We start from the raw sequence: 11,535 nt of genomic DNA, 5'->3' as shown, positions 1-11,535 counted from the left end.
GAGTGAGTGTGTGCGTGCGTGTGTGTGTTTGTGTGTGTTATTTATGTGTCTCATGTTGTATGTCTATATGTATGTATGTATGTATATGTATGTGCGTTGTGGTGCTTGTGCTTGTGTGTGTGCCACGTTGTGTGATTGTGCATATATATCTGTGTGTATGTACAGTATGTATGCATGTATGTATGGATGGATGCCGTGGGACATCTATACATGTGTGTGTGCGTTTGTGTATGTGTGTGGGCTGCCTGAATCATGTGTGAGTGTGCGTATCTGTGCTTATGTATCTGTGTGTATGTGTGTTGCGGTGTGTCTGCATGTGTGTGTGCGCCACCTGGGTCATGCTTGAGTGTGCATATATATGTATATATATATATATGTGTGTACAGAATATGTATGTATGTGTTCTGTGGGGTGTGTGCACGTGTGTGTGTGCGCCGGATGTGTCATGTGTGAGTGTGTGTGTGTTAGTTTGGTGCATATGATACACGCGGGCATCATTACCGGGCGCTGTTTGACACGGCTGGGATCCGCTGCCCGCCCAGCTGCCACGACCTCGCTGCCAATTAGCCTAGAGAGCAGAGTGGAGCGTGTCCCTCGAGTGTGTGTGTGTGCGTGCATGTGTGTGTGTGTGTGTGTAAAAGCGCATGCGGCGCGGAGTGTGTAAGGTATGTGGGCTGGCAAACTCCCCTTCTTTTGAACAGTCACATGTCTCGACAAATCAAATTAGCCCACCTCTCTGGCCGAGATGACCTGGCCAAGATGACCGGGCCGAGCAGCGATCCCCATTAGAAAGCTGCAGCACACTCGGCCTTTCACCTCCAGGTCCTGGGCCCTTCACTTCTCTCTCTCTCTCTCTCTCTCTCTCTTCTGCCACTGTTTTTTTATTCAAAAGGAGTCGCTCTGCACAGCACGCACAGCTGCCCACGCACTGTTAGCCAGACATACAGAGAGGAGAGAAATAGAGAGGGAAAGAGAGAGGAGAGTGCAAATGCATTTATGCACAAATGTGTGTGTGTGTGTGTGTGTGTGTGTGTGTGTGTGTGTATGTGTGTGTGTGTGTGTGTGTATGTGTGTGTGTATGTGGCAGGTGTGTATGTGGTGGGGGTGAGTATAAGTGCTTTCTCTGCTCTACACTGTTAGCAAATGGAACAGGTGTTCATAGCAGGACAGGAATGGGTCAAAAGAAGTGAGTCCCTAGCGTCTGGTCCCCTGAGGTAGCTCAGTCGACCTTTGACCTCAAACTCCTCCTGGTGGTTGAACTGCAAGACTGCAGTGTCTGCTCAGTGCAAACATGCCTAGTCTACCTGTTATCACCTGGCAAGTGTTTCCTTACCTACTGATACACTAGTCATAAAGTCATCCAACTATGTGATGATGTGTGTGTATTTGCTTATGGATTTCTTTGAAAATTGAAAATGTATCGTAACACCCCCAATTATCACCACTTTTGTTCAGAAATTCTAAAAAAACAATGTTTTTTAACACTTCAAAATAACATTTACTAAATTAACCTTACATTTTTCAGTAGCCATAGTTGTGTAGATTTGAACAAAATCTGGTTTGGTTCTTAACGGGAGCATTTACTGCCTGAAATATCCGATTTTGTTTACCACGCCGGAGTTATAATGCTGGCCTGATGGGTCGCTTTATTTACACCGCTTCAACGGCACATGGACGTTAGACCGAGAATTCTCGCCGTGAAATTAAAATTCCACTGGAGCTCCAAGCGGTTGTGTACACGCAGCCTTACAACACTGTTTACAGCTCCTCGAGTCACGGTAAAATGTCATTTTTGGTACATAGCTAATTTAGATACACCTATGTTGTGCGTGGTTGCGTTTCTATAGGAGTCCGCTGTCTTGGTTTGTATAGAAATGGATATTAAGTGACATATACACGCAAGACGGTGGAAATAGGGGGAGTTACGATACTGTAGTTTATGAGGTTGTGAAAAGCTCTTTGCATATGAGGCTAAATGAATCTAAGATTAGGTTGATCAAAAGAGTAGTGGCTTGTGATTGGTCAGGCAAATAGGAATAAGCTGTGGTCTTTGAATTTCCCTTCTAAATTCAAACCTTGCATAGGCCAAGCTACATGCTTCTGGATTTAATCATTCTCAGAGTAAACTCTGCCGTACAACCTCTTTGATAAAAACATGGCTGGTGTAGACATTGAGGCCCATTGAAGCTGAAGTTAAATCCACTTCAATGCCGGCTCCTCAAAGCATTTCCAAAAGCATTTAGCCAATCAAATGTCTCAAATTCACCGAACAGCGAACAACAGTTAAACACATCCCTTTTGTAAATTGTAAATGCAAGCAGCAAGCACAGTGTGTTCTTGTCAGTGCTTTGCGGTGTTGTGAAATGAGTTAGAGGCTGAATTAAATGTGCTTTGTCCCCCTCCACCTTGGTTCATTAGGTGTGCGTCGGCACGCGTGCCACGCCGTACACACACCAGGTTATTGTTTGTGCCGTGTGCGTTGGTGAGGATTGAATATGGCCTCCGTCTGATGAGCTCTGGGCCGCAGGAGCTCAGACGGCGCCGCTTCCAGACAAATTAACCTGTCATTCAGAGTGGGCGGGCCCTTTCCCAGCGCAAAGGGATCAAACCTACTCGTGGCCTGATTAAAACACACACAACATACACACGTGACATGCAAGGCCTTCTCCTGTGTACACCTGTATATGTATACTATTTCATTATTCACTGCTGTCAAATATATTGACCTTTGTGGTGAATAATCCAGTAACATTAGGATTACTGCACACAACAAAACTGCTGTATTCCAAGTAAGCTCAAAAAGGAAGGGTGAGAGATGTGACACAAACACAGCAAAAGGTGATTCTCAAAGCTTAAATGCAATGAAAGGAAATCCTCTTTGTGTGATAGTGGTTGTCTTCTGCTTTTCACAGGTGGTGTTTGAGGGCATAAGAGGAGAGGGCTACGAGGGGGACATCGCCATTGACGACGTGTCCGTCACCAAGGGGAAATGCAAACAGGACAACTCTGGGTCCAACACAGGTGGGTTCTGCCCTTAATCAGTCTCATTGTGAGTGAGTGTCCAACATCTTAATAACTCCTTTATTAGCCCTAATATGTGTATGCACCACAGTCCACAATGGGTTTGAAACTCAGCATCACATTAACATGGGCAATCTCTAACAGGGTTGTGTAGTAACACTGTTTGTTGTACTGCACAGCAAAAAGGAAGGCATGAGAAAGGTAAAGAGAGGGAATACAATGGGGAGAGAGGGGGAGAGAGAGAGATACTGAAAGAATGATTGCGTCCCCGCAACATTGGCAGTGTAGCCAACACAACTGTATTAAGACCATTTCTCATTCTCATTCACAACATTATGAGCCATTTTGAACACCACAGAACTGTAGAAAAGTCTACATCAATGCAAAGGTATGACAGACATCATAGCATTGTTTACCAAAACAAAAACTGTGTAAAAAGTAGTAGAATAAAATGACAAATAGCAAACTTTTGCTGGTTTTATTTGATTATGAACCTTTCTTTCACCATGAACTTCCACTATCAACCTACCACAGTTGAATGTTTTCACTACCTTTTACCACTCCTGAAGAAGAATTGGCTGACCAAACTTATTATGCGTAAAAGTGAGCAATATAAAACACTACACAAAACAAAAACACTGTTGTAAACAGCTATGTAAAAGGCTGCACCATCACCATATACTGTGCTTTATACTACTACCTTATGATCACCACTGTGTAGACAAGAAAGTTCCATATTTTATGAATACAAACACCTGGGCAGAGCTCTATAGGCATAATACATTAGAATCCCAAATGCGTAATGCAGTGAATTTTCATAAGGGATACGCCATTCCCCCTGGAAAACTAAGATATGAGGAAAGACTCTGACATCTCTGAGCATACTTAAGCTTTCACTATTTCCTTCTGAACCTTTCTGAAAAGGAATATTTCTATAGCACATTAATAGGCGCACCTGTTTGAAGCCATATAGGCAAAAGGAATTACAATTGCTAATGTGAGATGTCCGGGCTACACCAGCACCAAACCATGCCTACAGGAGTGGACTGGGATATTGCCTATTGATATCTGACCTTTGGAATTTTGAAAAATGCATAAGCCGATGCGAAGCCAGGAGCTGTTAGAACCATCCGTTTAATCAAGTTTGTTATAAATTGTAATTTCCAACAAATAAATAAATAAGTGAAAATGTAAAGTAGCTAAAAAAGCCTTGAAACATTGAAACAAATCAGCCATGTAAGGTTGAATGAGAGAATTCCTAGATATTCAGTTAATAATTTCAGCTTGAATTTGTTTATAACTATAGTATAAATACTTCTAAAATGTGTCAACATCTGTTTTGCAGACATTTACAAATCAAACAGGGTCTTTGCCAACCACTTTTGCAGGCAATTTTACGGACTCACATTGTCAATGAGGGCATTTTCCAATTAAGACTGATACGTCTCACGCTGAGATTTCCGACTTTGGCAGCTGGCCATGCCGCCTGCATCACATGTTGATGATAATAGATAATAAAACATTTTGAACAATCACAGGGAACAGACTAATGCGATATACAGAATGTATGGAACAGTTTAGGGAAGGTCAGTATGTGTTAAAATTGCAGATTTGCTGCAGGTGGAATGCACACATAATATGATGGAAGTGTTGTTCCTATTTGTGTATTGTATAGTAAATGTAAACCTAATGGAAATATCTGATATATGAAAGACAAACAGATGGTGAGGGAAAATCTCATCCTATATATCAATTTCGATATTAAATAGGCTATGTAGTTATCGAGAAAGCGGATTTAAGAGGTACATATGCACACTTCTGTCAGGAATCTATTTATTGTTGTATCATGTTTGTTATTCCTTTCGTACCATCTGCTTTGCAATCCAAATGAGCATCGATGTATGAATGTATGAGAGAGAGAGAGGAAAAGGGGCGAGATGGAGAGGGGGAAGAGAGTGATACACAGAGAACGGGAACAGAGTGAGAGAAGGGAAGTGTGTGTGTGTGTATGAGCGAGAGAGAGAGAGAGAGTGTGTTTGTGTGTACTGTATGTACGTGGTGTGTGTGTGTATGAGAGAGAGAGAGAGAGAGAGAGTGTGTGTGTGTGTGTGTATATGTGTGTGTGTGTGTGTGTGTGTGTGTGTGTGTGTGTGTGTGTGTGTGTGTGTGTGTGTGTGTGTGTGTGTGTGTATACATAAGCCCGTCTGGAAGCTGTGGAGGCAGCTGGACCGCGAGCCGCAGGCACGGCTCCCTGGCGCGAGGCTTGGCACGCGCTTGGCACGCGCTGATCCCTCCGCGCCCGCTGGGAGACTCCGGTGGCAGCATGAGGGGAAGGGTCCTCCTCCTAGGCTCAGCGCGGTGGGCACAGGGACAGGAAAGGGCCCAGTGCCAGCCTCGCTCTAGCAGACGTGCAGCCAACCAGCCTCCGAGCCATCCTACTGTATGCCTCTATGGCCTTGCCATGAATGCCATGAATACTGCCAATGCCAGCAATACCATGAATATGCTCCTCTCTGAACAAATAGCCTCTTCTTCTGTCTGCCCCTGGAAATAACTCTCCAGTCTTTTGTGGGCTTACAGCAATCACCGCTCTATGCTCACGCATAAATTGTTCTTTACACAATGTAGCTTGTAGAATAAATGTCTGCCCTGCTCTTTACCACAGATGATTGTTAGCCACTGAAGTGGGGAATTTGTACTCCAGTAGAGCCAACTGAATAGAGACCAACGTTTTTACTCCTGCTCATAAACCTCTCATGTTCGCTGTTTTAGCTCTCTTTGGAGTAAATGCTAAGTTGCTACGGGAGCTATAACTCAGGTAAAGGTGGAGAGTAATAAACCCCCACACTGACCTCAGACCAGCGGTGTGTGGAACTAACAGTCTACTCAGGCAGGCAGTATCATCAAAGAGTCAGGCATTCGGCTGTCAGTGGGCAGGTTCAGACCATAGCAGCAGCCCTTGCCCCTCTGGCCTTGTCATACAGTAATCCTGCACACACACACACTTCACAGTCCTCTACCAATACCCCACCTTATCAGTGGCCTCAGAGTCTCTCTCTCTCTCTCTCTCTCTCTCTCTCTCTCTCTCTCTCTCACTCACACACACACACACACACACACACACACACAGACACAAACACACTTCACAGTCCTCTACCAATACCCCACCTTATCAGTGGCCTCAGAGTCTCTCTCTCTCTCCTTCTTTCTCTCTCTTCTCTCTTTCAGTCCAATTCAGTTCATAAAGCCATAACAATCCGTAGAAATCTGTTTAGTCTGTGGGAGTTGTTTTAGCTTACAGATTTGCAGCATCTGCATGAGGTTGAGAAGAAAGCCCCTTTCTCCTGAGTTAGTAGTAGTCTACAGTAATTCTGCTCACCCATGACAAACAGCACTTTACAGTCAAGTGGGATTTCCCCCCTGCTGCTAGCACAGTAACTACTATACAAAGGGGATGCCTTCGTTCATTAGTGTGCTGTTGGATAGCCCCAATTTGCAGAATTATATGGCAGGAAGAGCCCAAACCCACAACATAAATAACATTAAAAGTGTTCACCCAAGAAAAACACACACACCCGGCTCTTACTTTCTTGTTGGAGCAGCTAGATGCTAACAAATTGACCTGGAGGTCTAGACCATAATGAACGCTTTGGGGTCACCCTCACACTCTAGGCCTCCTCTCTTCTCCTCTCCTCTCCTCCTCTACTCTCTTCTCCTGCCCTCTCCTCTTCTCTCCTCTCTTCTCCTCCCCTCTCTTCTCATCTCCTTTCCTCTCCTCTTTTCTCTTCTCCTCTTCCCCTCTGCACATTCACCCCATTAATTGGTTCCATGAGCACCTTTAAAGAGAATTCCAGAAAATGACCCAACATCCAGTGCCTGGGTCCTCATCAAATATTTACCGTGAGCCTTTACCTCCCAAACAGCTCGGCAGCAAAACAAAACTGGAACGCTGGAGGGAGGGGGGTGGGGGGTGCTGGTGGTGGTGGAGGGGATCCTTAAGTTGACGCTAAATTATTGATGCTCCAATAAACAGGAAGCGCTGTGTGTGCTTGTGTGCGCTTGCCGTCGGGAGGCAGGCAGATGACACAGATGGGTAATTATTGCCTGAGATTGCAGGTGAAATTGGCATCTGCTGGTTTCGTATGTGGCACGGCGTGTGTGGGTGTGTGTACACACTCTCTCTCACACATTTGTAAAGGCATTATCCACTCCTAGTGAAGATTCATACACATGTGCAAACACACACACACACTCACACATATGTAAAGGCATTATACACTAGTGAAGATGCATACACATGTGCACACACACACACACACACACGTACACACACACTCACACATATGTAAAGGCATTATACACTCCTAGTGGAGATAAATACACATGTACACACACACACACACACACACACACACACACACACACACACACACACACACACACACACACAAACATACCCACACACATACACACACACAAACATACACACACAGGGTCATGTAGCAATGCAGTGGTTTGAAGCACAGAAAGCTGGTGAACATGCCAGTGCTAGCGGCAATGCAGCAGTGGGAGTGTGAGGCACTAGGAGCAGGCGCTCAGTGCTCACTGTCGAGACTGCACTTCACAGCTTCCCTGGCTCATCCTCCACATCCACGGCTCTCCAAAGAGTCCATCTGGGTTGTTTCGTTGTTTGGGACCTTTGAGATGTTTTTATTGTAAATAATGAAATGTGCTTACACCACAAGGCCGTGGTGGAGCACTTTATGTGTCTCATTTCAGCCTCGTTACGCAAAGGCATTTAGTTATTTTATGGCTATTAAATTTGCAGTATTATTAAAAAAGCTGAACGTGTGTGTGTGTGTGAGAGAGAGAGAGAGTGAGTGAGAGAGGGGAGGGGGGCACCAGCAGGGATCAATCATTATGAACTGTGAATCATTCATATCTACCCTCCTTGTAGTGTTCAAAGAACATTCATCTCCTGTGTTTTTGTGTGTGTGTGCGTGCACGTGTGCGCGGGCATGCGTGTGTGTGTGAATGTGTGTGTGTATTTGTGTAATATGGCTGTAAGGGAGGGAGAGGGAGAATGAGAGAGAGGGTAAAAGAAGAAAGCGAGGGAATAAGAGTGAAGGAGGGAGAATGAGAGAGAGGTAGAGAGAATGAGAGAGGGAGAATGTGAGAGGGGGAGGGAGAGAGAGCGAGGCTTTGCTCCCATGGGGTTCCTCTCCGTGCGCTCTCTGAGGAAGTGGATGCAGCGAGCGCCCAGCTGCATGAGATGGATCACCTGCTCTCCTCTTTTCTCCTCCCCGTCCTACTCCTCTCTCATTTTTCTGCCTCACGCTGTCCTCTGCTGTCCACTCCTCCACACATTTTGTCTCCCTCACTTACTCTCCACTTGCTTTCCTGTTCTCCCTCTCTCTTTTTTGCCCTTTCTGCTCTCGTCTCCTATCTCCTGTCCTCTCATCCTCTCAATCCTCCTCTTTTCTTCTCCTCTGACTCTGATCTCTCTCGGACTTCTCCGCTGTTTTCTTCTCCTCCGCTTATCTCCTCTCACCTGTCGTCCTCCTGTCTTCTCTCTTCCGTTCCTGTCTCCTCTACCTCTCGCTTTTCTCTTTTACTTCTCTGTGTCTCTGCTGTCCTTTACCACACGTTGTCACTCCATCTCTTCTCATCTCTTTCCTCTCTTCTCTTCCCTTCTTTTCTCTTCTCTTTTTTCTTCTCTTCCCTTCCCTTCTCTTCCCTTCTGTTTTGGCAGTGCCATACCATTGCTAGTGTATGAGTGATGAGTACTGTATGTGTGCTGGGATGTGCCACAAGTTTTTTTTTCTGAGATCATAAATCACTACCAGACTGAGAACAGACTTAAAGTGTGTCTGTCTGTGTGTTTGTGCTGGTGTGTGTGTGTGTGTGTGTGTGTGTGTGTGTGGAGGGATTTTAGGGGGAGAGGACATTGTGGTCGAGGAGACACAGGAGGCGGAGGCATGTTATAAAAGGGAGAGTGGGGGGAGCATTTTTCTATAACCTGCACAGCTTCTGACAGATGTGTTCTATTATGGAAAGTTATGAACTGTTTGGGTTATACATTTGTGGTACAAAGCACAAATCCAGACTAGGTCAGCATATGATACTTGGAATAGAACACACACACACACACACACACACACACACACACACACACACACAAACAGCGGAAATTTCTGAATTCTCCCATACCCAATCCCAAATCTCTCACCACCCCAAAAAGACCTTGAAAAGAGACATCCTTGAGAGGGTGCTTTTCTTATGAATAGGATGAATAAAAGGTCTAATATATACACATTGATTTTTTTGCTGGCTAGAGTATCTCATGAATTCATATTGATTATTCTAAACACAATACCTGCTTTTTATTTATTAAAATTGGTCAGGATATGTGATCACAGGATCACTGTGTGTGTGTGTGTGTGTATGTGTGTGTGTGTATATACATCTCTGTTCTTCTCTTTCTCTCATTCTCTCTCTCTCTCTCTTTGAGTGTGTCGGTGTGTTTGTTTCTGTTTGTGTGTGTGTGTGTGCGTGCGTGCGTGCGTGCATGTGTGTGTGTTAAACATCCATACATATAAATTCCTGAATGAATTTTCTTGTTCTCCTCAAAGATGCCATGACTAATAGACCAACAATTCACTTAGCACAGCAAGCTGAAACATAATCCATCATAATTGGCCCTTTCTCCAACCGATTCATCCCCCGTGTTGTCACTTTGTCTTAGTTAGCGCCTTTGATTTGAGCCTAGCCTGAACTAGAATTCACACCTTGCTCGACAGTCGTCTGATGATGACATCAATAGCAACCCCCTCGTTGCCTGAATCTGATCTCCACGCTCTGGCGAGGGCCCATCACAGAATCCGCACGAGGCAAGCGGCTTCAGTTGGCACCTCCCACGCACCCTCCCTCAGCCCTCGTTTTTCCTCGTTTTTTTCCCCCTCTTCTTTTTCTTTTTTTTGCCCCGGTGTCATTCTCTGAAACAGCCTTTCCGCAGCCTTTTCCCCTGCTGAGTCTCTACACAAGGAAAAATGGTGGGAAAAAAGGCAGAGTCAGATTCCTCCCCATGGGGTCACACAAAGCAAGTTGTTTTGGCCCGTTTATTTATGTGTGGATTACACGGTCAGGAAGCTGTCCTGGAGCACGGGAGAAAACTAATAAGACATGACTGCGCTGACTGACTTGAATGACTGACGGAGCTCGTTGTCAGAGAAGGACTGAAACCACTTGGGGATTGCAAGTGATCTGGTTATCTATATGTGGTTTGAAGTGTTTCCTCTGTAGTTTTTTGTTTTGTTGCCTCTTAGACAATTAAGAAACTGTGATCTTTTTTCTGATTCTCTTTTGCCTTGTGTGTGCGTTGTGTGTATCTGTGTGTGTGTGTGTGTGTGTGTGTGTGTGTCACAGCTGTTCTCTTGGGAAATGCACCTGCCTGTCGCCCAGGCCCCTTGACGACATGGGCGACCTTTGCTGTCTGGTCCTGCCTGCTATCATTCTCCAGATGATGATGATGATGGACGACGACGACAACGGTCAAGACGAAGACGAAGACAATGACGACATACAGTACATCCACACAAGAGCCCTCAACCCTCCCACTCCCCTTTGGTGGAGACAGACACTGCCCCCATGCTCTCCCTCTCCTCCTCCTCTTCCTCACTCTCCCTTACTTCCTGTTCCTCACACCTCACATCTTCCTTTCCCATCCATGGTTGCACCCACAACCTTTTCCCAAACCACTCTTCCTTCCGTCCGCTAATGTGTCTTTGAATCACCTGCATTCACACCCCATCTCTCCTCTCCTCTCCTCTGTCACTAACACTAAGACCTCATCATTCGTGGAGTAATAAGGGTGTCTGTCCATTCATTACATCATATGTAGGACTGTGTGACTGTGATCACATATTTTGGCTGCATAGATTCACCCTGCTTTGACCACCCCCTTTGTTCTTGTGTGTAACTGTCACGTATCTTCACCTCGCATAGCTTCACGTATCGTTGTCATGCATCGCTTTCTGTTTACTATCGTCTCATAGACTTTAGCCCCCTTTGCCCCCTCCACCCCCAATCCCCCCTCTTCTCTGGACCTTCTTCCATCTATGGCGTCGCCCCTCTGTTCGTCTCAGACACACCAAAGTGTCGACCACTCAACCAAAGATGATGATGTTGGGACCTAATGTTGGAGTCGGTGGGTGGGTGTTGTGTGACTGAAGGTGGGGGACCCTTACCTCATCTCCCCACCCTGGAAGCCCTCTGGCCCTCCTCCCACTAGGATAGACCTCAGGGGGTGGCTGAGGGAACCAGAAAATGAGTGGAGGGAACAGAGAAAAGCAGAGAATGGATTAAAGATGGACATATTCTGCCTCTGGTTTTATGTGGTGAAAGAGTGGCAAACCTGAAGGGAATTAACCTGTACATTACATTTATCTGTATAAGATATAATATGATGTAACATCAAAACAAGTCAACAGGTCAACAAACACAAAACAAACATCA

General features: G+C 45.4%; 1 protein-coding gene across 2 annotated transcripts in view; it reads left to right on the top strand.

Annotated features, from left to right (window-relative positions):
- The window catches only part of LOC125284228 (MAM domain-containing glycosylphosphatidylinositol anchor protein 1), a 186,230-nt gene extending 175,132 nt beyond the window's left edge, over positions 1 to 11,098 (top strand). For both annotated transcript variants that reach the window (XM_048228099.1, XM_048228100.1), the window contains 2 exons: positions 2,913 to 3,021; positions 10,447 to 11,098. In XM_048228099.1, coding sequence (XP_048084056.1) covers positions 2,913 to 3,021; positions 10,447 to 10,544 — 207 coding nt within the window. In that variant the 3' untranslated portion in view covers positions 10,545 to 11,098. The remainder of the gene's footprint in view (positions 1 to 2,912; positions 3,022 to 10,446) is intronic.
- Positions 11,099 to 11,535: the final 437 nt, after the last annotated feature.

This window comes from Alosa alosa, chromosome 19, assembly GCF_017589495.1.
Source record: "Alosa alosa isolate M-15738 ecotype Scorff River chromosome 19, AALO_Geno_1.1, whole genome shotgun sequence".
NCBI classification, from domain to species: domain Eukaryota; kingdom Metazoa; phylum Chordata; class Actinopteri; order Clupeiformes; family Clupeidae; genus Alosa; species Alosa alosa.
This window is presented reverse-complemented; position numbering and strand designations above follow the sequence as displayed.